The sequence below is a fragment of the Melanotaenia boesemani genome, chromosome 22 (assembly GCF_017639745.1).
Source record: "Melanotaenia boesemani isolate fMelBoe1 chromosome 22, fMelBoe1.pri, whole genome shotgun sequence".
NCBI lineage: Eukaryota > Metazoa > Chordata > Actinopteri > Atheriniformes > Melanotaeniidae > Melanotaenia > Melanotaenia boesemani.
In genome coordinates, this window is record NC_055703.1 from 28,395,687 (window position 1) to 28,421,514 (window position 25,828).

General features: G+C 48.0%; 3 protein-coding genes and 1 long non-coding RNA gene across 7 annotated transcripts; 3 read left to right on the forward strand and 1 right to left on the reverse strand.

Annotated features, from left to right (window-relative positions):
- Window positions 1-289: 289 nt before the first annotated feature.
- Window positions 290-14,500, reverse strand: tatdn3 (TatD DNase domain containing 3). The gene is given in 11 exon segments (XM_041975756.1): window positions 290-418; window positions 2,450-2,542; window positions 6,077-6,189; window positions 6,982-7,037; window positions 7,550-7,611; window positions 7,613-7,654; window positions 7,962-8,024; window positions 8,183-8,267; window positions 12,966-13,039; window positions 13,286-13,318; window positions 14,418-14,500. Coding segments are annotated over 11 exon segments (798 nt in total). The 5' UTR covers window positions 14,466-14,500.
- Window positions 3,454-4,588, forward strand: LOC121634143. The gene is made up of 3 exons (XR_006009194.1): window positions 3,454-3,521; window positions 3,598-3,661; window positions 4,094-4,588. It is a non-coding gene; the product is annotated as an uncharacterized LOC121634143 (long non-coding RNA).
- On the forward strand, window positions 14,480-18,637 carry nsl1 (NSL1 component of MIS12 kinetochore complex). Of its 2 annotated transcripts, none has more exons than XM_041976634.1 (6): window positions 14,480-14,846; window positions 15,069-15,141; window positions 15,252-15,385; window positions 15,653-15,707; window positions 18,147-18,214; window positions 18,288-18,637. In XM_041976634.1, exons 1-6 carry the CDS (start codon window positions 14,667-14,669, stop codon window positions 18,534-18,536), a joined length of 759 nt encoding a protein of 252 aa, XP_041832568.1. In that variant the 5' UTR covers window positions 14,480-14,666; the 3' UTR covers window positions 18,537-18,637. The 2 variants fall into 2 exon arrangements, with proteins under 2 accessions (XP_041832568.1, XP_041832569.1); XM_041976635.1 differs by having other exon boundaries at window positions 14,591-14,846; window positions 15,255-15,385.
- Window positions 18,638-23,219: 4,582 nt separating this feature from the next.
- batf3 (basic leucine zipper transcription factor, ATF-like 3) lies at window positions 23,220-25,261 on the forward strand. 3 transcript variants are annotated; one of them, XM_041975964.1, is made up of 4 exons: window positions 23,220-23,614; window positions 23,737-23,841; window positions 24,042-24,086; window positions 24,986-25,261. In XM_041975964.1, the coding sequence occupies exons 1-4, from the start codon at window positions 23,540-23,542 to the stop codon at window positions 25,211-25,213; spliced, it is 453 nt and encodes a 150-aa protein (XP_041831898.1). In that variant the 5' UTR covers window positions 23,220-23,539; the 3' UTR covers window positions 25,214-25,261. The 3 variants fall into 3 exon arrangements, with proteins under 3 accessions (XP_041831898.1, XP_041831899.1, XP_041831900.1); XM_041975965.1 differs by having other exon boundaries at window positions 24,989-25,261; XM_041975966.1 differs by lacking the exon at window positions 24,986-25,261 and adding an exon at window positions 24,393-24,978.
- Window positions 25,262-25,828: the final 567 nt, after the last annotated feature.

Below are 25,828 nucleotides of genomic sequence, written 5' to 3' on the forward strand. Positions count from 1 at the left end.
CTGGATGCTTTTAATGTTCTTGTTGATAATAATTTCTCATTATTTTCTAACTTGTTAACCCAGAAATGAAAAAAGGGATCAAATAAAAACATGAACCATGAAAAGAACCTGAATGTGTCTGGTGAAGATGGGCGTCGCCATGACAACAGCTCATGCATGTTCACCTGTTTTATTTAATATGAAGCAAATTAAATCTATAGCCGAGCCAGAGCCACGCCCACCGCGGCCTCCTGAACCCCCCACCCTGATTCCCAGGTCCAGCTGTGCTTCCAGAAGCAGGAATGTTTGTTTACGTTTTAGGAGCCTTGGAGAAGATTCTGTAGGCGTTCTGAGCCGTGATGACCTGAACCTTCTGGGGAGACACTCCTTTAACTTCAGACATGTAACGGCAGGACAGAGCGATGTCCTCATTCCTCACCTGGGAGACGGGAGGAAAAGGAAGGAGAAGGAAGGAGAAGGGAGGAGAAGGAAGGAGACGAGAGGAGACAGGAGGAAAAGGAAGGAGAAGGAAGGAGACGGGAGGAGAAGGAAGGAGAAGGAAGGAGACGGGAGGAGACAGGAGGAAAAGGAAGGAGAAGGAAGGAGACGGGAGGAGACAGGAGGAAAAGGAAGGAGACGGGAGGAGAAGGAAGGAGAAGGAAGGAGACGGGAGGAGACAGGAGGAAAAGGAAGAAGGAAGGAGACGGGAGGAGAAGGAAGGAGACGGGAGGAGAAGGAAGGAGACGGGAGGAGACAGGAGGAAAAGGAAGAAGGAAGGAGACGGGAGGAGAAGGAAGGAGACGGGAGGAGATGGGAGGAAAAGGAAGGAGAAGGAAGGAGACAGGAGGAGAAGGAAGGAGAAGGAAGGAGACGGGAGGAGACAGGAGGAAAAGGAAGGAGAAGGAAGGAGACAGGAGGAGAAGGAAGGAGAAGGAAGGAGACGGGAGGAGACAGGAGGAAAAGGAAGAAGGAAGGAGACGGGAGGAGATGGGAGGAGAAGGAAGGAGAAGGAAGGAGACGGGAGGAGACAGGAGGAAAAGGAAGGAGAAGGAAGGAGACAGGAGGAGAAGGAAGGAGAAGGAAGGAGACGGGAGGAGAAGGAAGGAGAAGGAAGGAGACGGGAGGAGACAGGAGGAAAAGGAAGGAGAAGGAAGGAGACGGGAGGAGACAGGAGGAAAAGGAAGGAGACGGGAGGAGAAGGAAGGAGAAGGAAGGAGACGGGAGGAGACAGGAGGAAAAGGAAGAAGGAAGGAGACGGGAGGAGAAGGAAGGAGACGGGAGGAGAAGGAAGGAGACGGGAGGAGACAGGAGGAAAAGGAAGAAGGAAGGAGACGGGAGGAGAAGGAAGGAGACGGGAGGAGAAGGAAGGAGACGGGAGGAGATGGGAGGAGAAGGAAGGAGACGGGAGGAGACAGGAGGAAAAGGAAGGAGAAGGAAGGAGACAGGAGGAGAAGGAAGGAGAAGGAAGGAGACGGGAGGAGACAGGAGGAAAAGGAAGGAAAAGGAAGGAGAAGGAAGGAGACGGGAGGAGAAGGAAGGAGACGGGAGGAGATGGGAGGAGAAGGAAGGAGACGAGAGGAGATGGGAGGAGAAGGAAGGAGATGAGAGGAGACAGGAGGAAAAGGAAGGAGAAGGAAGGAGACAGGAGGAGAAGGAAGGAGAAGGAAGGAGACGGGAGGAGACAGGAGGAAAAGGAAGGAAAAGGAAGGAGAAGGAAGGAGACGGGAGGAGAAGGAAGGAGACGGGAGGAGATGGGAGGAGAAGGAAGGAGACGGGAGGAGATGGGAGGAGAAGGAAGGAGACGAGAGGAGACAGGAGGAAAAGGAAGGAGAAGGAAGGAGACAGGAGGAGAAGGAAGGAGAAGGAAGGAGACGGGAGGAGACAGGAGGAAAAGGAAGGAAAAGGAAGGAGAAGGAAGGAGACGGGAGGAGAAGGAAGGAGACGGGAGGAGATGGGAGGAGAAGGAAGGAGACGGGAGGAGATGGGAGGAGAAGGAAGGAGACGAGAGGAGACAGGAGGAAAAGGAAGGAGAAGGAAGGAGACAGGAGGAGAAGGAAGGAGAAGGAAGGAGACGGGAGGAGACAGGAGGAAAAGGAAGGAAAAGGAAGGAGAAGGAAGGAGACGGGAGGAGAAGGAAGGAGACGGGAGGAGATGGGAGGAGAAGGAAGGAGACGGGAGGAGATGGGAGGAGAAGGAAGGAGACGAGAGGAGACAGGAGGAAAAGGAAGGAGACGAGAGGAGACAGGAGGAAAAGGAAGGAAAAGGAAGGAGAAGGAAGGAGACGGGAGGAGAAGGAAGGAGACGGGAGGAGATGGGAGGAGAAGGGAGGAGAAGGAAGGAGACGGGAGGAGATGGGAGGAGAAGGAAGGAGAAGGAAGGAGACGGGAGGAGAAGGAAGGAGAAGGAAGGAGACGGGAGGAGACAAGAAGACTGGAACATCTGTGTCTCAACAAGGACGTGTATTGAGTGCAGCTGAACGTTCGTGTCTCTGGAGTCCCAGCGAAGGAGAATCCGTTTCCAAGCAGATGTGTTCCAGAGGGAGGAGTTTGATCAGCTTCTGTCTCTGTTAAACACAAACACCGTCTCTACGTCACGCCGTCCCCTCGCCTTTGTCCGCTGGACGCTTTTATTTCTCTGGTTTTTCACCACAACAGGAGTAAAAACGAGACGTATTATTACAGTGTGTGAAGATTTATTTCATCTGTTGGATCAGCTGACGACCAGCTGATTAACTAGTTATTTCTCCCAAAGAGTAATTTGGGAGAAACTAGTTAGTGAGTTACAGCATTCTAACGGTAACTAGTCGTTCCGTGGGGGTCCGGGGTGGGGGCTGGCTGGGGGGCCTTGGGGGTCCATTGGCTCTGGCCGTTTCTCTGGATCGGTGGTCGGAAAGGGTCATTAGGTGGGAGACTGTGTGACTAACCGGATCCGGGGCCTTGGTGGCCTGGTGCTCCCTGGTGGCGGGCCAGGGGGCGACCGGGGAGGTCTGGGGCTGTCGAGGGGCTGGCCTGGGGCTGCGTGGCCCGGTTGGGGGGGGGGTGTCCCGGGGCACTGGTGCGTTGGGCTCTTGGCAGGGCCGGGCCTTTGCCCTTCTACCCGTGGGTGGTCCTGGGGAGGCGGGGGCGCCTACAGCGGCCAGCTGGGGAGTTGGCTGCCTGGGAGAGAGATCTCTCTTCCGGCTGTACCCCTCCCCGAGCCCCTCTCCTCCCCCGCCACCCACATCATACACACCACACATAGGGCTCTGTGGGGCGGGTGGAGTCGGTGGATTTGGCTGGGGGTCCACATTTCGGGATCCCCCAGTGGACCCCTGCGACTGCCTGCTCCACTAGATTTTAATCACAACCTAGACACTTTTAACGCGGGTGCCGAAACCGCTCTCACTGTGTTCTCTTGCCCTGCCTTTTGCTCTTTGATTCTCACGTGCCTTGTATGGCTTTGGTCACATGACTGCGGTCGACCAATTAGCTAGCTTTATCAAGCGCTACCCGGAAGCGATCGGTCACATGCGAGGGGAGAGCTACACAAATGTTTGCTACGAGGTATGTTTTGCTTCAGATTACTATTAACTCATCATGTCATGTTCTGAAACTTATTGCATGAACCGATGACTTGTAGGAGCCGACTATCAGTCCGAAACCGCCGCGAATGACTGCGCATTTAAATGAAATAAGCGGAATCGGTGAGTCCATGCTTCCTATATTGTTTGGTTGGTTAGCTTAGCATTAGCCACCCCATAGGATAACATGGGTCCGGTTAGCATTTGCTATCAATGCCAAACAGTGGACAGTATTGTTGTCTGAATGAATTGTATTTAATGTGACATGTCTGTTTATATTATCCATCCTTGTTTCTATTGAAATGTACTTATATGCATTTTAACTGCAAAGCTTTATTGCGACTGATTTATGTGACTGAAAGTTATTTAATTCAGTTACAAGTAATTGTTTTATTAATTGTTTGGAATACTTTGGATATATTGTATAATATTGACCTTACATGTGAAATTATTTATCCACTGTAATACAGTTAGTATTATTGTTTTGATATTTAGATTGGTGAATTGTGTACCCATAGATTTATTGGAATAACGTTGGTCCTGTTGTTTATACAGGCCAGATCTAGATGGCGAGCTAACCCTAATGAACCTGAATCAACTCAGCTGCTGAAGATTCCTACCAGGACCCCCTCCATCCCTCTGCTCAGCTCGGGCTGGTAGGAGGCTCCTGTAGCCGACACGAACTCTTGCACTCGCTCACGCACTTATTCTGCGACCCATTGCTCCAGCTACTTACACTATTCCATTCCCACACATGGACGTCTCTCTGAACTGGTACATCTGGGTCGTATGAACTGTTAACGTTCACTCTGCGTTGGACTGTGCGTGTGAGCTCTCCATTGATCTGTGCGCTCCCGATCAATGTTGAATTGAATATTAGATTTGAATATTGAACTGTTGTAAATAACCTTTGAACTGGGTAATTATTTGAATATTGAATCCTTGTAACACATTGTGGGTTTTACTCTTTAGAATGGCCATTCTCTCCCTCTGAATGTTAAATGTATGTTTTGTCTTTGTCTTTAATTATATTCAATACATGGTACCATCAAAAGCAACCCTTCCAGTCTCTGCCTCTTTCTCCTTGAGCTGAACCTTACTCTTCTGAACACTAGTCCATTACGATTATATTGCATAATGTTAGTACCTAGGGTCCCTCCTTTACTCACCCTTTAGTGATTAGTGACCATTTTGTGCAACATATATGCTACATACTAATATACATTGAGGGTCTCGGGGGGGCACATGGGCTGTGGGTGGGCGGACAGGAACCACCGAGGTGGCCCTTCCTCCATCCCCTCCCTTTGTGACCTCTCTCCCCCCGATTTTATTAACACAGTAGACACTACCACATTTAACAGTATTGCACTACACACATAACACACACACACACTGAGGGAGTCCTGCTGCCTGGCAGCAGTGGGACCCACCACCATCTCATGGCTCCTTCCAGTTTTTAATTGCAGTATAAATAGCCCACACTCACGCACACACAACTCAGGCGGGGGGGTGTTCGGTGGAGGTGGAGGTTCGGTGCCTGCCTGGAGTCCTTTGTGTCGTGCTGCTGGGCGCCGTTTGCCCTGGGGGCCGCCCTTGGTGCCGCATCGGGGGGCTAGAGAGACCTCTGGGAGAATGTATGAGGTTGTGTGAGTGTGTCATGGGCTGCCCCTGGTGTGTGTGTGTGTGTGGGGGGGGGGGGAACCTGCAGACATGTTCTTGTCCCTGGGGTGCTTAGCCTTGGTGTTGGGTTGGCATGGCTGGCGGTGGTTTGCCTGGGGCCCCGTCGGGTTCCTGGACGGGGCTCTGCTGGGGGGAATGGGTGGCCTTGTGGCCTTGGGCCTGTTGAGTGCCTGCACATGGCCACACACGCTCGTTCACACGTGCATGCTCACAAACGTGCTCGTCTCTCCATCTGCTTCTGACTAGATGTAGCTGATGTTTGTGTGTTGGTACGTTTATCTGCAGGTACGTTTGATGACTGCTGTACTTTTTCATATCATCCTTTTCCTATTTTCTTTATGTATCATGTAGTACTGTGGTAGTTTATATAGTTTTTTTGTGGTGTGTTTTAGGAAGCCTAGACAACTGTTATTTACACATTTTAATCCTGTCCTTTTCTACCTTTTTTTTCCACCTTCTTTTTCCTCTCTCTTCACTTTTCCTCTATCTCCCTGTCAGGTTCGGTAACGACAAAAACTGAAGAAAAAAAGATTACAATAAAAATAATAAAAATATCAAGGGCAGCCATGTATATAACATGTCTCCCTTGGTAGAGCAAATCTGTCAAGCAAAGTGTGGGACACAGACCACCGTTCTGTATGTTAGGATGCTGGACAGGACAGAGTTAAAAAAAAAAGTTACTAGTTACTGTTAGTGAGTTTCAGCATTCTAACAGTAACTAGTTACTGTTATCTATACCGAGGATGCTGATTGGACGGCTCTGCCTCCTTCTTCGCCATCATACCTTTTTTCCCATTAATACAGCTGATGAACCAAAATCCAGTAAAACCGCATGGATTATTTCCTAAATTCACCAACCTGTTGGTTCCTGCAGACAGCAGGTGGAAAAGAGAAGAAGAAACCAGCTTTCACACCTTCCAGACCAACCCGCAGTTTCCCAGCAAAGTTGTGGAGCAGAGCTCGGCTGATACCTGGCCAAGAGAGGGCGGAGCTAAACATGACTGTCCACTGGAGGGCGGAGCTAAATGTGGCCAAAAGATAGCTGAACATGACAGGGTGGTGCTAAACATAGCTAACCAGGGGAGGGCGGGGCTAAACATAGCTAACCAAGGGAGTGTGGAGCTAAACATAGCTAACCAAGGGAGTGTGGAGCTAAACATAGCTAACCAAGGGAGGGCGGGGCTAAACATAGCTAACCAAGGGAGGGCGGGGCTAAACATAGCTAACCAAGGGAGGGCGGGGCTAAACATAGCTAACCAAGGGAGGGCGGGGCTAAACATAGCTAACCAAGGGAGGGCGGGGCTAAACATAGCTAACCAAGGGAGGGCGGGGCTAAACATAGCTAACCAAGGGAGGGCGGGGCTAAACATAGCTAACCAAGGGAGGGCGGGGCTAAACATAGCTAACCAAGGGAGGGCGGGGCTAAACATAGCTAACCAAGGGAGTGTGGAGCTAAACATAGCTAACCAGGGGAGGGCGGAGCTAAACAAAGCTAACCAGGGGAGGGCAGGGCAAAACATAGCTAACCAAGGGAGTGTGGAGCTAAACATAGCTAACCAGGGGAGGGCGGGGCTAAACATAGCTAACCAGGGGAGGGCGGGCCTAAACATAGCTAACCAAGGGAGTGTGGAGCTAAACATAGCTAACCAGAGGAGGGCGGGGCTAAACATAGCTAACCAGGGGAGGTCGGGGCTAAACATAGCTAACAATGAGAGGTCTGACTTAAACATGGCCACATCTGCATGATATGAGGGAAAACTCACCGTGTTCTTTCATGGTTTCTATGGTAACCCCAGCTGCTGATCGTGAGTGGATGTTCCTGACAACAGAAAAGACAGAAAGGAGGAGGAGTCCCCTTCATCATCATTATCATTGTTTTACAGCTTTTTTTATGAAAATGAAATGTTACATGTGACCTGTGATGATCAGCTGTGACATTAACATCTGATGGTTGTCAATCAATAATCAATGCATGATGATTGTACTTGATCCTGATCATGAAAATCAGTTTTTATACCTGACCTGTTACTGACCTGTTACCGACCTGTTACTGACCTGTAACAGACCTGTTACTGACCTGTAACAGACCTGGTTAGACCTGTTACTGACCTGTAACAGACCTGGTTAGACCTTTTACTGACCTGTTACTATCCTGTTACTGACCTGTAACAGACCTGTTACTGACCTGTAACAGACCTGGTTAGACCTGTTACTGACCTGTTACTGACCTGTAACAGACCTGTTACTGACTTGTAACAGACTTGTAACAGACCTGCATCAGAAAACATGTCAAAAACACGTATGAAGCGGCTGCGTGTCATTCTGCCTCACACAGGCAGGTCCAGCTCCTTGGCGATGTCTAGCTGTTTAACGAAGACCTGGTTGTCTCGGTCCGCGCTGAGTCAGAGCGCACCACGGTGTGAAGTCCAAACCGATCTGAAACCAGAACAAGGAAAAACATCTGTCATTCAGCATTATCTCCTCTCATTGTTTTTCTAACTCATGTCCTGAAAATGCCTCCTTAAATAAACTGATGGAACAATTTCTGAAAGGTAAATTCCAGTCGGTAAAAAGTTTTCAATCTGCTGCAGACGAAACAAAGTCCTGGAATTTCAGACTGGACCTGAACCAACATACAATCCCGTTCCTGGACCAGTTTCTTTTTTAAAAGCAATGTGTGAACCTACGGAGGCGGGTCCTGCTGTGGATTTAAAGGAAGGTAGAAAAGGTTTGTAGAGTTCACCTCTCCAACAGCAACGAGCCGATTTCTGTGGACGTAGAACCGTGACCGGGCGGCATCCAGGTCCTGCAGGAAACACGGATCATTAAAGAAAAGCTTCACACGCGTTCACAGTCTGAACGGGTCAGAAACACCTACCAGCCTCCATCTTCCTCGCCTGAAACACAACTAATATTTCCTGATCCAGACGCTCCGGATCAACATCTGCTCAGGTGTTTTCCTACCTGAGGCATGGCGCTGCGCCGCTCTAACCCCCCACTGGTCTGCAGCAGGTGGACACCAAAACACGGAGACACCAGATCTGGAAACCTGGAAGAAGGAATTCAGGATAACTTCAGGAATGAGAAGGAGCCGCCTAGCTGAGAGCAGCTGTCTACACATGAAGGTCCGTTTAGTCTGGTTCTGTTAGCTCTGCCAGTTCCGACCCGCCCACCGGGTTACAGAGAACATCTCCGGCCCGTCCGCCGGGTTACAGAAAACATCTCCGGCCCGTCCGCCGGGTTACAGAAAACATCTCCGGCCCGCCGGCCGGGTTACAGGTAACATCTCCGACCCGCCCGCCGGGTTACAGAGAACATCCCTGACCCGCCCGCCGGGTTACAGAAAACATCTCCGGCCCGCCCGCCGGGTTACAGAAAACATCTCCGACCCGTTCGCCGGGTTACATAAAACATCTCCGACCCGCCCGCCGGGTTACAGAGAACATCTCCGGCCCGCCCGCCGGGTTACAGAAAACATCTCCGGCCCGCCCGCCGGGTTACAGAGAACATCTCCGGCCCCCCTGCCGGGTTACAGAGAACATCTCTGACCCGTCCGCCTTGTTACAGAAAACATCTCCGGCCCGCCCGCTGCTTCATGGTGGAAGTTTAACTCAGCTTCAGTTTTTATTTTCACCATTTCATTCTTTACCAAACAAAAATTACCAATTTCTGTCTTTTCACCATTTTTTTATTTTACAACTTTAAAATAAAAAAATCAGACCTCGTCTTCAGCTGCAGAGAGAGCTACATGTAATCTGATTACCTTTCTTGTATCTGCAGAGCGAGCTATGTGTAATCTGATTACCTTTCTTGCAGCTGCAGAGCGCGCTACATGTAATCTGATTACCTTTCTTGCAGCTGCAGAGCGCGCTAGGTGTAATCTGATAACCTTTCTTGCATCTGCAGAGTGAGCTACGTGTAATCTGATTACCTTTCTTGTATCTGCAGAGCGAGCTATGTGTAATCTGATTACCTTTCTTGCAGCTGCAGAGTGCGCTACATATAATCTGATTACCTTTCTTGCAGCTGCAGAGCGCGCTAGGTGTAATCTGATTACCTTTCTTGCATCTGCAGAGTGAGCTACGTGTAATCTGATTACCTTTCTTGCAGCTGCAGAGCAAGCTACTTGTAATCTGATTACCTTTCTTGCAGCTGCAGAGCAAGCTACTTGTAATCTGATTACCTTTCTTGCAGCTGCAGAGCGAGCTACATGTAATCTGATTACCTTTCTTGTATCTGTAGAGCGAGCTACTTGTAATCTGATTACCTTTCTTGCAGCTGCAGAGCGCGCTACATGTAATCTGATTACCTTTCTTGCAGCTGCAGAGCGCGCTACATGTAATCTGATTACCTTTCTTGCAGCTGCAGAGCACGCTACGTGTAATCTGATAACCTTTCTTGTATCTGCAGAGCGAGCTACGTGTAATCTGATTACCTTTCTTGCAGCTGCAGAGCACGCTGCATGTAATCTGATAACCTTTCTTTGCAGCTGCAGAGCGCGCTATATGTAATCTGATAACCTTTTTTTGCAGCTGCAGAGCGCGCTACGTGTGATCTGATTACCTTTCTTGTATCTGCAGAGCGCGCTATATGTAATCTGATAACCTTTCTTGCAGCTGCAGAGCGCGCTATATGTAATCTGATAACCTTTTTTTGCAGCTGCAGAGCGCGCTACGTGTAATCTGACTACCTTTCTTGCAGCTGCAGAGCACGCTACGTGTAATCTGATAACCTTTCTTGTATCTGCAGAGCGAGCTACGTGTAATCTGATTACCTTTCTTGCAGCTGCAGAGCACGCTGCATGTAATCTGATAACCTTTCTTTGCAGCTGCAGAGCGCGCTATATGTAATCTGATAACCTTTTTTTGCAGCTGCAGAGCGCGCTACGTGTGATCTGATTACCTTTCTTGTATCTGCAGAGCGCGCTATATGTAATCTGATAACCTTTCTTGCAGCTGCAGAGCGCGCTATATGTAATCTGATAACCTTTTTTTGCAGCTGCAGAGCGCGCTACGTGTAATCTGACTACCTTACTTGTATCTGCAGAGTGCGCTAGGTGTAATCTGATTACCTTTCTTGCATCTGCAGAGTGAGCTACGTGTAATCTGATTACCTTTCTTGCAGCTGCAGAGCAAGCTACTTGTAATCTGATTACCTTTCTTGCAGCTGCAGAGCGCGCTAGGTGTAATCTGATTACCTTTCTTGCATCTGCAGAGTGAGCTACGTGTAATCTGATTACCTTTCTTGCAGCTGCAGAGCAAGCTACTTGTAATCTGATTACCTTTCTTGCAGCTGCAGAGCAAGCTACTTGTAATCTGATTACCTTTCTTGCAGCTGCAGAGCGAGCTACATGTAATCTGATTACCTTTCTTGTATCTGTAGAGCGAGCTACTTGTAATCTGATTACCTTTCTTGCAGCTGCAGAGCGCGCTACATGTAATCTGATTACCTTTCTTGCAGCTGCAGAGCGCGCTACATGTAATCTGATTACCTTTCTTGCAGCTGCAGAGCACGCTACGTGTAATCTGATAACCTTTCTTGTATCTGCAGAGCGAGCTACGTGTAATCTGATTACCTTTCTTGTATCTGCAGAGCGAGCTACGTGTAATCTGATTACCTTGTATTTGCAGAGCGGGCTACGTGTAGTCTGATTACCTTGTATCTGCAGAGCGCGCTACATGTAATCTGATTACCTTTCTTGCAGCTGCAGAGCGTGCTACATGTAATCTGATTACCTTTCTTGCAGCTCTAGAGCAAGCTACGTGTAATCTGATTACCTTTCTTGCATGCAGAGCGCGCTACGTGTAATCTGATTACCTTTCTTGCATGCAGAGCGTGCTACATGACACGTGTAATCTGATTACCTTTCTTGTATTTGCAGAGCGAGCTACGTGTAGTCTGATTACCTTGTATCTGCAGAGCGCGCTACGTGTAATCTGATTACCTTTCTTGCAGCTCCAGAGCAAGCTATGTGTAATCTGATTACCTTTCTTGTATTTGCAGAGTGAGCTACTTGTAATCTGATTACCTTTCTTGCAGCTGCAGAGCGTGCTACATGTAATCTGATTACCTTTCTTGCAGCTCTAGAGCAAGCTACGTGTAATCTGATTACCTTTCTTGCATGCAGAGCGCGCTACGTGTAATCTGATTACCTTTCTTGCATGCAGAGCGTGCTACATGACACGTGTAATCTGATTACCTTTCTTGTATTTGCAGAGCGAGCTACGTGTAGTCTGATTACCTTGTATCTGCAGAGCGCGCTACATGTAATCTGATTACCTTTCTTGCAGCTCCAGAGCAAGCTATGTGTAATCTGATTACCTTTCTTGTATTTGCAGAGTGAGCTACATGTAATCTGATTACCTTTCTTGCAGCTCTAGAGCAAGCTACGTGTAATCTGATTACCTTTCTTGCATGCAGAGCGCGCTACGTGTAATCTGATTACCTTTCTTGCATGCAGAGCGTGCTACATGACACGTGTAATCTGATTACCTTTCTTGTATTTGCAGAGCGAGCTACGTGTAGTCTGATTACCTTGTATCTGCAGAGCGCGCTACATGTAATCTGATTACCTTTCTTGCAGCTCCAGAGCAAGCTATGTGTAATCTGATTACCTTTCTTGTATTTGCAGAGTGAGCTACATGTAATCTGATTACCTTTCTTGCAGCTCTAGAGCAAGCTACGTGTAATCTGATTACCTTTCTTGTATCTGCAGAGCGAGCTATGTGTAATCTGATTACCTTTCTTGCAGCTGCAGAGTGCGCTACATATAATCTGATTACCTTTCTTGCAGCTGCAGAGCGAGCTAGGTGTAATCTGATTACCTTTCTTGCATCTGCAGAGTGAGCTACGTGTAATCTGATTACCTTTCTTGCAGCTGCAGAGCAAGCTACTTGTAATCTGATTACCTTTCTTGCAGCTGCAGAGCAAGCTACTTGTAATCTGATTACCTTTCTTGCAGCTGCAGAGCGAGCTACATGTAATCTGATTACCTTTCTTGTATCTGTAGAGCGAGCTACATGTAATCTGATTACCTTTCTTGCAGCTGCAGAGCGCGCTACATGTAATCTGATTACCTTTCTTGCAGCTGCAGAGCACGCTACGTGTAATCTGATAACCTTTCTTGTATCTGCAGAGCGAGCTACGTGTAATCTGATTACCTTTCTTGCAGCTGCAGAGCGTGCTACATGACACGTGTAATCTGATTACCTTTCTTGTATTTGCAGAGCGAGCTACGTGTAGTCTGATTACCTTGTATCTGCAGAGCGCGCTACATGTAATCTGATTACCTTTCTTGCAGCTCCAGAGCAAGCTATGTGTAATCTGATTACCTTTCTTGTATTTGCAGAGTGAGCTACATGTAATCTGATTACCTTTCTTGCATCTGCAGAGTGAGCTACGTGTAATCTGATTACCTTTCTTGTATCTGCAGAGCGAGCTATGTGTAATCTGATTACCTTTCTTGTATTTGCAGAGCGAGCTACGTGTAGTCTGATTACCTTGTATCTGCAGAGCGCGCTACATGTAATCTGATTACCTTTCTTGCAGCTCCAGAGCAAGCTATGTGTAATCTGATTACCTTTCTTGTATTTGCAGAGTGAGCTACATGTAATCTGATTACCTTTCTTGCAGCTCTAGAGCAAGCTACGTGTAATCTGATTACCTTTCTTGTATCTGCAGAGCGAGCTATGTGTAATCTGATTACCTTTCTTGCAGCTGCAGAGTGCGCTACATATAATCTGATTACCTTTCTTGCAGCTGCAGAACTCTGCTGAATTCTCCGGCTTCTTCTGTAACTGTAATTGAAGTCTTTACTCCAGCCTGCTCTCATGCACAGAAAGACAAAGATTCATGTTTTTCTCTTTCAGATAAAAGAAGAAACCATTTCATTCTGAAACTATCATGATGGAAATACTCGGAATCACATGTTGGATGAACATGACCCAGCAGGAAAAGTGTGTTTGTCTAAATCATCATGTTACTGAGTCCAGGTTCAAATACATATTACACATTATTATTACTAGAATAAAGACATGGATGTTTACACGTGTACTTATGTACGTATACCTCTCTGCTTCTCTGGATCACGTCTTCCAAATCCTACAAATGAGAAAAGAGTTCCTGATTTATTTGCTCATCTGTAAACAGTCCTGCTCCACCTTCACTTCTTTCCATTTTCCTTTCATTTTAAATTTTCCTGGAATCTTTTAAAGTGATTCCGAACTCAAGGGACGGAACAGAGTTGTGTTGAAGTACCAGCTTAAATCAATAAAACTGCATCCTCTCTAAACGTAGAGACACATGTCCGTAATTCAAATACACTTTTATATTGCTGGCTGGCTGGTAGCAAGCAGGCAGCAAGCAGGCAGCAAGCAGCAGCTTCATCATCATCATCAGCAGCTTCATCATCATCATCATCAGCAGCAGCTTCATCATCAGCAGCAGCAGCAGCTTCATCATCAGCATCAGCAGCAGCTTCATCATCAGCAGCAGCTTCATCATCATCATCAGCAGCAGCAGCTTCATCATCATCATCAGCAGCAGCAGCTTCATCATCATCATCATCAGCAGCAGCAGCTTCATCATCATCATCAGCAGCAGCAGCTTCATCATCAGCTTACGCTGGTTTTATGAATTAAATGTCAGCCTTCATTTGTTTCATGCTTACATTGTTTTCAAGCATCCAGTCGCCTCCAAGCACCTGCAGGAGTAAAGGCCAGGAGTGGACATCTGTGCTGCTTTGACCAGGTATATTTTTCTTTCCTTTAACATGTCTGGACAATTTTAGTTTTGTTTTAAGGTAACTGCTTTTCCCTTGGAGCTCTTCTGCTAGGATGAGCATCAGGGTGCTAACCACGGCCGCTTTATTAAAGGGAGGGGTTCCAAAGGGTGGGTGGTCTTTGCATGTGTTTAGTTGGGTTTTAAGTGTTATCATTTGGTTCTTTGTTTTTAATTCCATGTATGGTAGTCTGGTTATTAACACCTCCCCAAATACAGTACAGTCTCATTGTTTCTTTTCTTTGGCCTAAAGTCTTTCAGTACAGAAATACAGTCCACCCTCTTTATATGTCCAACATCCAGACCATTAACATTTGTTCCGGTTTATTCTGGTTCCTGGTTATTTAGCGCTTGGTCTCACGTGTGTGGGTGTGTGTACACAAATATCTAGCCCAACAGGTATTTGTTTGTGACGTCTCACCTGTTCAAACTCACGCGCTGACAGATGACAGTGACAGTCATAATCCATTGAATAAGAAAATAAAACCGCCACAGAAAAAGAAAACTTCTAGAAGACTAAACGCTCCCGGCTTGTTTTAGCCGCACAGTTAGCAGTTAGCCGGAACCATCTTCTCTCATCGCTGCAGTTCCTAGAGGGGCGGCTTTAGTAGAAAGACGAGGAAGTCAATTTCAACTTCCGGTTAATATCCGAACATAGTTGGCGGTTAAAATGGAGCAGACGAGGAGTGAAACCGGGGAGGAAAGTCAGGATTACAGGGTTCAGACAACGTCGAAGAGGAAAGTTGTGGCGCAGATCAGCAGATTTAAAGCGGTTTTAAGCAAAGTTCTGGACGGACAACCGGAAGTTGCAGAAGAAACGAAGAGACTTTTACTGGAGGAGCTGCTGGCGGTGGGATCCTACTCAGGTTTACATGTCAGGTTTAACATGATAGGTTAACATGTCAGGTGTAACATGATAGGTTAACATGTCAGGTTTAACATGATAGGTTAACATGTCAGGTTAACATGTCAGGTTTAACATGATAGGTCATGTCTGTCTGGTTAACGGGTAGAGTTAAACCGGTTCCCCTGGGTCCCGTTAACGGGAGGGAATCGCTGTTTCTCCTTGCAGAACTTCGAGGCGGCGGTCCAGGCCAACGTCGTGGTGAACGGGCAGTCCTGGGAGGACGCTCCTGATGTTGAAGGTGATTTCTGTCCTTCACTCTCTGGTCTGACCTGAGATCTTTATCATGACACTCCCGCCGTAGAGAAGTTTTTATCCACAACATTGACCAGTTTCCTCTCGCATGGCCAGTAGATGATGAGGCCGTCGATCTGCAGAGCCTCCTGGATGATACCATCGTTGAGACCACCAGGAAGCGCCGCACATACCCCAAAAAGATCCTCCCCCATGTCGTCCACACCCTCAAGGCTGAACGCAAAGTTATGGTGGGTCTTCATTGCTTTCTTTATTTCCAGGTCGGAGAACTTTGAAAGCCTAATGTGATTAAATAAACGTGGCAGACTGTGAAAGGAACGGCAGCTTTGTTTAGGAGAAGTAGTGAGTAAACGGTTTTTATTTATTTATTAGATACTTCCAGGTACACAAAGCCAATGAAAGATCCATGACAACAAAGTCGTTTGGTTGGAAATGAATCCAGAAAGTGGAAGCAGATGTAAAATAACTGATGTTCTTCTTCTCCGTTTGCGTTTCAGGGTCTGTACAAGCAGGAAGTCAAACCTCAGGAGATCCCCAGAGATCTGGATAGAGGTCTGATCCGTCACACGTTCACAAATATGATGATCAGCAGGAAATGTTTTCTTTGACCTGGAAATCCTTCACAGGATCCATCCTTAATCTGATGGATCCTAAAAGGCCTGGAGGTTCCAGGGTCTCCGATCGGCCGTGTCACACTGTGGATCGGCAGGGACGGAAGGATTAGTGTTGCTTAAAGCAACGGTTAGATGATGCAGTCTTGTTGCATTGGTTAAAAATGACTTGCGTCTCCACTGTGCAGGTAAAAATTCTTGTTTTAAACATGCAAAACTTGATTTTTCAACCTCCTGATTCGCTGAGCAAACGACCAGTTTTTAGACTCCTCTTCATTTGACACGATCACGTTGAGCCATGGATCTGCTGCAGGAAACATCCAGACCTTCAGGACCCCTGTTACCCATCCCTGGTTGGACATGGTGCATTTAAGTACTGCTGGGACACTTTCTGTCCGTCCTGCTGGGATCCAGAGAGACTAAGATCCAGATAGTGGACTCCAGTTGGACTGACTTGCAGCATCAGACAGAAACAAGTCTGCTGTTGGACGTCTGTCCAACAGGGGACATCTGCTGGAGCAGCTCAGCCTTGAACACCGAGCAGCGTGGCCTCGAACGTTAAACAACGCGGCCTCGAACGTTAAACATCGCGGCCTCGAACGTTAAACAACGCGGCCTCGAACGTTAAACAACGCGGCCTCGAACGTTAAACAACGCGACCTCGAACGTTAACGCGACCTCGAACGTTAAACAACGCGGCCTCGAACGTTAAACAACGCGGCCTCGAACGTTAAACAACGCGGCCTCGAACGTTAAACAACGCGACCTCGAACGTTAAACAACGCGACCTCGAAGGTTAAACAACGCGACCTCGAACGTTAACGCGACCTCGAACGTTAACGCGCCCTCGAACGTTAAACAACGCAACCTCGAACGTTATCGTGGCCTCGAACGTTAAACAACGCGACCTCGAACGTTAACGCGGCCTCGAACGTTAAACATTGCAACCTCGAACGTTAAAACAACGCGACCTCGAACGTTAGCGCGGCCTCGAACGTTAAACAACGTGACCTCGAACGTTAACGCGGCCTCGAACATTAAACAATGCAACCTCGAACGTTAACGCGGCCTCGAACGTTAAACAACGCGACCTTGAACGTTACACAACGTGACCTCGAACGTTAACGCGGCCTCGAACGTTAAACAATGCGACCTCGAACGTTAATGCGGCCTCGAACGTTAAACACCGTGACCTTGAACGTTAAACAACGCAACCTCGAACGTTAATTCGGCCTCGAACGTTAAACAACGCAACCTCGAACGTTAACGCGGCCTCGAACGTTAAACAACGCGACCTTGAACGTTACACAACGTGACCTCGAACGTTACACAACGTGACCTCGAACGTTAACGCGGCCTTGAACGTTAAACAATGCGACCTCGAACGTTAACGCGGCCTCGAACGTTAAACAACGTGACCTTGAACGTTAAACAACGCAACCTCGAACGTTAACTCGGCCTCGAACATTAAACAACGTGGCCTCGAACGTTAAACAACGCGACCTTGAACGTTACACAACGTGACCTCGAACGTTAACGCGACCTCGAACGTTAAACAACGCGACCTCGAACGTTAACGCGGCCTCGAACGTTAAACATTGCAACCTCAAACGTTAAAACAACGCGACCTCGAACGTTAACGCGGCCTCGAACGTTAAACAACGTGACCTCGAACGTTAACGCGGCCTCGAACGTTAAACAACGCGACCTCGAACATTAACGCGGCCTCGAACGTTAAACAACGCAACCTCGAACGTTAACGCGGCCTCGAACGTTAACGCGGCCTCGAACGTTAAACAACGCGGCCTCGAACGTTAACGCGGCCTCGAATGTTAACGCGACCTCGAACGTTAAACAATGCGACCTCGAACGTTAACGCGACCTCGAACGTTAACGCGACCTCGAACGTTAAACAACGCGACCTCGAACGTTAAACAACGCGACCTCGAACGTTAAACAACGCGACCTCGAACGTTAAACAACGCGACCTCGAACGTTAACGCGACCTCGAACGTTAACGCGACCTCGAACGTTAACGCGACCTCGAACGTTAAACAACGCGACCTCGAACGTTAAACAACGCGGCCTCGAACGTTAACGCGACCTCGAACGTTAAACAACGCTACCTCGAACGTTAACGCGACCTCGAACGTTAACGCGACCTCGAACGTTAAACAACGCGACCTCGAACGTTAAACAACGCGACCTCGAACGTTAACGCGACCTTGAACGTTAACGGGGCCTCGAACACGGTCTTGAACATGCATGTGGAGTTGAGTAAAATGTCAGGAACATTTCATGAGAACATGTCAGCGTTCTGCAGAAGCTCCAACTGTTTCTGCCTCTAGAATTATAACCAGGCTTCTGTTTTCTGTCTCAGACAGCGCTATGAAGGATCTGTCTGCAGGGGCTCCTGTCCTGGTGAAACAGGCCATCCAGGTGATAAAGGTACGACACCAAAACCTTCATCGGGTCTTTCTGCTCATCTGTGTTTACTTCACCATCCCTTGTTATCCTGCAGTCCATCAACACTCTCCTGAGTCAGGCTGAAGGCCTCTGCGGAGTCCTGAACATGAAACCCAGCCACGCCTCCCAGGAGGTCCACAGAGAGGTGCTGAACATCCAATCAGATGCTCTGCCTCACGCCAACGGAGCAGCCAGGAACAGGCAGCCAATCAAAAGAGCCATAGAGGAAGCGGCAGCTTCAAAGGGATACATGCCACGCACCAAGAAGCCGGATCGGAGCACGAGTCGGGACGAGTCAGAGTGACACTTCCTGTAAACCGGAAATGGAAGAATGAAAATCTGTTGGCGTGTTTTTATTCTACGTTGCTGTATCTTTCTTTTAGACATGAATAAATATCTCCAGCAGATGTCGTTCCCAGAAGCTCCATACAGGGAAGACCTCGCAGATCCACTCCCAAGCTTTTTCATCTTTAGGCTGATAAACATTCACTGATTGGTTGGTTTTCCATTTCCATGCAGTTTCCAGATTCCTGAACAGTAATTATGTCCTGGAGCCGAAACTGTCTCATGATCAGTCCTTCAGCCTGAAAACAACTTCTGTATCTACGGCTTTTCTTCTACTGAAATGAGCTCAGTCCAGGTGAACATTCACATCCTGTTTGTTAAACATAGACACGTTTGTTGTAGTCGGCCAGTTTAACTTCTCTACCTGCTGGTGTCAAATAAAACAAACCGAGCTGGATTCTCACTGAATTTGCTTGAACTCGGGTGGAATTTCATTCCCTCCACCGTTTGGTGCAGACATTAAAGCAAAGGGTTGGCATGGTGACGCTCTCCTCATTCCTAGGGTGGAGGCTGTTCCCATGGTTACAGTGTGCTACATACACACGTCAGGTTACTGGAATCAGTTTCAGTTCAATACTGGTCTAACACCAGAACCCAGAGGAACTCCATGACTTACTCTGATGTGTGAGGAGGACTCCTCGTTTACATGAGGTGTGTGAGGAGGACTCCTCGTTTACATGAGGTGTGTGAGGAGGACTCCTCGTTTACATGAGGTGTGTGAGGACTCCTCGTTTACATGAGTGTGTGAGGAGGACTCCTCGTTTACATGAGGTGTGTGAGGAGGACTCCTCGTTTACATGAGGTGTGTGAGGAGGACTCCTCGTTTACATGAGGTGTGTGAGGAGGACTCCTCGTTTACATGAGGTGTGTGAGGAGGACTCCTCGTTTACATGAGGTGTGTGAGGACTCCTCGTTTACATGAGTGTGTGAGGAGGACTCCTCGTTTACATGAGGTGTGTGAGGAGGACTCCTCGTTTACATGAGGTGTGTGAGGAGGACTCCTCGTTTACATGAGGTGTGTGAGGAGGACTCCTCGTTTATATGAGGTGTGTGAGGAGGACTCCTCGTTTACATGAGGTGTGTGAGGAGGACTCCTCGTTTACATTAGGTGTGTGAGGAGGACTCCTCGTTTACATGAGTGTGTGAGGAGGACTCCTCGTTTACATGAGTGTGTGTGAGGAGGACTCCTCGTTTACATGAGCTGTGTATGAGGTGTGTGAGGAGGACTCCTCGTTTACATGAGGTGTGTGAGGAGGACTCATTTACATGAGGTGTGTATGAGGTGTGTGAGGAGGACTCCTCGTTTACATGAGGTGTGTGAGGAGGACTCCTCGTTTACATGAGGTGTGTGAGGAGGACTCCTCGTTTATATGAGGTGTGTGAGGAGGACTCCTCGTTTACATGAGTGTGTGAGGAGGACTCCTCGTTTACATGAGGTGTGTGAGGAGGACTCCTCGTTTACATTAGGTGTGTGAGGAGGACTCCTCGTTTACATGAGTGTGTGAGGAGGACTCCTCGTTTACATGAGTGTGTGTGAGGAGGACTCCTCGTTTACATGAGCTGTGTATGAGGTGTGTGAGGAGGACTCCTCGTTTACATGAGGTGTGTGAGGAGGACTCATTTACATGAGGTGTGTATGAGGTGTGTGAGGAGGACTCCTCGTTTACATGAGTGTGTGAGGAGGACTCCTCGTTTACATGAGGTGTGTGAGGAGGACTCCTCGTTTACATGAGGTGTGTATGAGGTGTGTGAGGAGGACTCCTCGTTTACATGAGGTGTGTGAGGAGGACTCCTCGTTTACATGAGTGTGTGAGGAGGACTCCTCGCTTACATGAGGTGTGTGAGGAGGACTCCTCGTTTACATGAGTGTGTGAGGAGGACTCCTCGTTTACATGAGGTGTGTGAGGAGGACTCCTCGTTTACATGAGGTGTGTGAGGAGGACTCCTCGTTTACATGAGTGTGTGAGGAGGACTCCTCGTTTACATGAGGTGTGTGAGGAGGACTCCTCGTTTACATGAGGTGTGTGAGGAGGACTCCTCGTTTACATGAGGTGTGTGAGGAGGACTCCTCGTTTACATGAGTGTGTGAGGAGGACTCCTCGTTTACATGAGTGTGTGTGAGGAGGACTCCTCGTTTACATGAGGTGTGTATGAGGTGTGTGAGGAGGACTCCTCGTTTACATGAGGTGTGTGAGGAGGACTCCTCGTTTACATGAGGTGTGTGAGGAGGACTCCTCGTTTACATGAGGTGTGTGAGGAGGACTCCTCGTTTACATGAGGTGTGTGAGGACTCCTCGTTTACATGAGTGTGTGAGGAGGACTCCTCGTTTACATGAGGTGTGTGAGGAGGACTCCTCGTTTACATGAGGTGTGTGAGGAGGACTCCTCGTTTACATGAGGTGTGTGAGGAGGACTCCTCGTTTACATGAGGTGTGTGAGGAGGACTCCTCGTTTATATGAGGTGTGTGAGGAGGACTCCTCGTTTACATGAGTGTGTGAGGAGGACTCCTCGTTTACATGAGGTGTGTGAGGAGGACTCCTCGTTTACATTAGGTGTGTGAGGAGGACTCCTCGTTTACATGAGTGTGTGAGGAGGACTCCTCGTTTACATGAGTGTGTGTGAGGAGGACTCCTCGTTTACATGAGCTGTGTATGAGGTGTGTGAGGAGGACTCCTCGTTTACATGAGGTGTGTGAGGAGGACTCATTTACATGAGGTGTGTATGAGGTGTGTGAGGAGGACTCGTTTACATGAGTGTGTGAGGAGGACTCCTCGTTTACATGAGGTGTGTGAGGAGGACTCCTCGTTTACATGAGGTGTGTATGAGGTGTGTGAGGAGGACTCCTCGTTTACATGAGGTGTGTGAGGAGGACTCCTCGTTTACATGAGTGTGTGAGGAGGACTCCTCGCTTACATGAGGTGTGTGAGGAGGACTCCTCGTTTACATGAGTGTGTGAGGAGGACTCCTCGTTTACATGAGGTGTGTGAGGAGGACTCCTCGTTTACATGAGGTGTGTGAGGAGGACTCCTCGTTTACATGAGTGTGTGAGGAGGACTCCTCGTTTACATGAGGTGTGTGAGGAGGACTCCTCGTTTACATGAGGTGTGTGAGGAGGACTCCTCGTTTACATGAGGTGTGTGAGGAGGACTCCTCGTTTACATGAGTGTGTGAGGAGGACTCCTCGTTTACATGAGTGTGTGTGAGGAGGACTCCTCGTTTACATGAGGTGTGTATGAGGTGTGTGAGGAGGACTCCTCGTTTACATGAGGTGTGTGAGGAGGACTCCTCGTTTACATGAGGGTATGTGAGGAGGACTCCTCGTTTACATGAGGTGTGTATGAGGTGTGTGAGGAGGACTCCTCGTTTACATGAGGTGTGTGAGGAGGACTCCTCGTTTACATGAGTGTGTGAGGAGGACTCCTCGTTTACATGAGGTGTGTGAGGAGGACTCCTCGTTTACATGAGGTGTGTATGAGGTGTGTGAGGAGGACTCCTCGTTTACATGAGGTGTGTGAGGAGGACTCCTCGTTTACATGAGTGTGTGAGGAGGACTCCTCGTTTACATGAGGTGTGTATGAGGTGTGTGAGGAGGACTCCTCGTTTACATGAGGTGTGTGAGGAGGACTCCTCGTTTACATGAGGTGTGTGAGGAGGACTCCTCGTTTACATCAGGTGTGTGAGGAGGACTCCTCGTTTACATGAGGTGTGTGAGGAGGACTCCTCGTTTACATGAGGTGTGTGAGGAGGACTCCTCGTTTACATGAGGTGTGTGAGGAGGACTCCTCGTTTACATGAGGTGTGTGAGGAGGACTCCTCGTTTACATGAGGTGTGTATGAGGTGTGTGAGGAGGACTCCTCGTTTACATGAGGTGTTTATGAGGTGTGTGAGGAGGACTCCTCGTTTACATGAGGTGTGTATGAGGTGTGTAAGGAGGACTCCTCGTTTACATGAGGTGTGTATGAGGTGTGTGAGGAGGACTCCTCGTTTACATGAGGTGTGTGAGGAGGACTCCTCGTTTACATGAGGTGTGTATGAGGTGTGTGAGGAGGACTCCTCGTTTACATGAGGTGTTTATGAGGTGTGTGAGGAGGACTCCTCGTTTACATGAGGTGTGTATGAGGTGTGTGAGGAGGACTCCTCGTTTACATGAGGTGTGTATGAGGTGTGTGAGGAGAACTCCTCGTTTACATGAGGTGTGTATGAGGTGTGTGAGGAGGACTCCTCGTTTACATGAGGTGTGTGAGGAGGACTCCTCGTTTACATGAGGTGTGTATGAGGTGTGTGAGGAGGACTCCTCGTTTACATGAGGTGTTTATGAGGTGTGTGAGGAGGACTCCTCGTTTACATGAGGTGTGTATGAGGTGTGTGAGGAGGACTCCTCGTTTACATGAGGTGTGCATGAGGTGTGTGAGGAGAACTCCTCGTTTACATGAGCAAACTGACATCTATTAGCTAAATACGACATAAACCAGCCTGATCCGGTTCCTTCAGTCCCGGTGACGCAATCAAGCCTCTGCGGCGAACCAGTCTGGTCCAATGGGGCCAGAACAGACAGTAGTCTGTTATCTGGGGTCTTTGGATCCATTTCTGTAATGCTGACTGAAAGTAAAAACAAACATAACCAGGTGAAGGCTGAGGGAAAGTGCAGCAGAGCTGAAGAAACCTCTGACTGAAGATGCACCGCTCTCCTTGGCAGCAGCCTTCCCTTTTCCCCAGACGTCCTCTTGGCACAGTCCAGAGAAAGTTCAGGTAAACTAGGCCTCCAGTCCTGTGACGTATGTGAACTGCCGTCTTCACTTCTGTTAAAAAGGACACGAAATTGAAAAGTGAGAAGAAAGCTGATGTGAAACTTGCAGCTCGCTGGTTTGAGGCTCGCTGCCCAGTCCAGAAGTCGCAGTGTTCCCACAGTGCCACCGTGCCGCTCGTCCTCTGGTTTTCCTCCAGTAATCCAGCCTGCGTGATGTCAGACTGCAGCTCTTCCTGCTCGACGCCACAGATGGACACGACAACCAAGCAGCTGTTTGAGGCGTGGGGGGTAAGACGGATCACATCGTTCTGCTGAAGGCTCAGAAGACTTTCCTTAAAACCAGGACTTACCAGCTCACATTAACCTGATTTCCTCGTCTTCCGTCTCGGCCGGGTGTTCTTGCTTGTCAGTGTTCAGAGGATGAAGACAGGAGGACGACGAGGAGAGAGAAGAACAGAGTTGCTGCTCAGAAAAGCCGAAAGAGACAAACCCAGAGAGCCGACTTGCTGCATGAGGTGTGTTTAAAGATGCTCTTTTAAAGAGTTTTGTTCACATCGTCTCTGGAGTTCAGGGGCCAGTTCCAGGGATCGGGTTGTGTTCATCCTGAGTGGAGGGAAGTACCACCTCCCTTACCACCAAAAGAAATGAACGGGGAGTCATTGCCACAGTTTGTAAATAATTTTCTTCTAATTTTATCTTCACTACTTCCTGTCAGGCCTGTGAGCTGCTGGAGCAGAAGAACAGGAAACTAAGGAAAGAGGTAAAAGCAAAGCGAAGCTAACACAGGCACCATCATTTATTTATTACTGGAAAACGAAATATACTCAGCAGTTTATTGAAGAAATAAAAACTACGGAGTCTATTCTGTACAAATGTGGATGCTGACATACAGCTACAATCAGTGTGAGCTTGAAGTGCAGACTCAGATTTAAATTGAGGACATTTACATCCAAATTGGAGGAAAGATTTAGGAATAACAGCTCTTTAAAACGTAGCTGCCTTTTTTAAGAGACCTAAAGTAATTGGACAGTTAACTTTAAAGCTATTTCATGGACTGTTCCCTCAGCAGGTAAAAGCTCGAGCTGATTCCAGGTGTGGCATCGAATCTGTTGCTGTCCACCTACAACATGCAGTCAAAGGAGCTCAAGGAATGTGAAACAAACCATCTTCAGTCTGGAGAACAGAAGATATCCATCAGAGAGACAGAGATGTTAGAAGTGACCTAAACAGTTTGGTTTCTGAGAAAACGAGGAATTCAGAAAGTCTGGAAGAGAACGGATGTTTGCTGGATCGTTTCCATAGTGATGAAAAACCCCTTTACAACATCCGCCTAAGAGAAGAACCCTCTCCAAGAAGCAGGTGTCTCCGTATCTAAATCTAAGTGCAGAGGGTTCACCACAAGCTGCAAACCAGCAATCAGCCTCAAGAATAGAAAGTCCAGATTCGACTTAACCAGGAAGCATCTACTGTTCTGTACTGAAAACTGTTCTACTGTCCATATAGTTCCGGGTCTGACTCTAGAAAAGACTTTTGCAGAGTTTATAAGATAATGTTTCATTAAGAGACTATTTTTAAAGCAGAATTTAAATGAATTTGAAGTTGAAAAAAACTTTATAGCAGGTATTGAACATGTTGCTAAACCAGTAAAACATTTGTGTGCAGGTGGATTTTCTGTCAGAGGAGCAGCATCTCCTGACTGAAGCTCTCAGAGCACACGAGCCCTCCTGTCCCATCATGCACTGCTCCTCTGCTTCAACCAGCATGCAGCCAGACAACATTCCCGCTCTGTGTGAGGACAGGGATCCATCACCTGTGTTTAAAGTGACAGCGAGCCTCTGGAGCTCCGTTCAGGATCAGACTTTATTGTCATTCAGTCAAGACCATTAAAGAATCTGCAGAATGAAATTTGGTGCACATGGTACAGAAAATAAAATTTCAACCAGGTTCTACATGAACTGCTTTTAGTTTGTACTGATTCATGAAACTTTGACAGAGAGTCCAGATGTTTGACCCGCTGTGATGTATGAAAACATAAAACTGTCCCGCTCACTTCTCACCACCATCATCATCATCAAATGATGCGAGTAAAGAGCTTCATTTCACCACGGGGTCGTGTTAGAGTCACGGTGGATCCACAAACCCTGGCTCGCCTGCATCAGAACAGAAATCTACTGTTTGGTTTAACTGGTGCACAAAAACATATCAGTTCCCCGTTTTAGCCACAACTCTGAGTTTCTCTTCCACTTTTCTCTCCTCTTCCTCACCGCGGTGAGAGAAGAGTTCATCTGGAGGAAGAGCGTGATGAAACCAGGTTTTTTGGAGTTTTGTAGACCCGGACAGCTCCGCCCCTCTGACAGCTAGAGACTGACGGTGGCGTCACAGCAGTCTCCGAAACCGAGTCCAGACCAGTTTCTAAATGAGTCGTTTCCCAGATCACCAGCAGACTTTAGCACCTCCAGCCTGCCGGACGTCAGCGCCACTCACAGGAATCCAGCTGCATCC

Excerpts from the sequence above, each read along its gene's own strand:
- nsl1 (XM_041976634.1), top strand. The coding sequence starts at position 14,667 with ATGGAGCAGACGAGGAGTGAAACCGGGGAGGAAAGTCAGGATTACAGG. Across the intron at positions 15,142-15,251 it reads GGACGCTCCTGATGTTGAAG|TAGATGATGAGGCCGTCGAT; the intron begins GTGATTTCTGTC and ends TCGCATGGCCAG. Across the intron at positions 18,215-18,287 it reads AGGCCATCCAGGTGATAAAG|TCCATCAACACTCTCCTGAG; the intron begins GTACGACACCAA and ends GTTATCCTGCAG.
- batf3 (XM_041975964.1), top strand. The coding sequence starts at position 23,540 with ATGTCAGACTGCAGCTCTTCCTGCTCGACGCCACAGATGGACACGACA. Across the intron at positions 23,842-24,041 it reads GAGCCGACTTGCTGCATGAG|GCCTGTGAGCTGCTGGAGCA; the intron begins GTGTGTTTAAAG and ends ACTTCCTGTCAG. Across the intron at positions 24,087-24,985 it reads ACAGGAAACTAAGGAAAGAG|CAGGTGGATTTTCTGTCAGA; the intron begins GTAAAAGCAAAG and ends AACATTTGTGTG.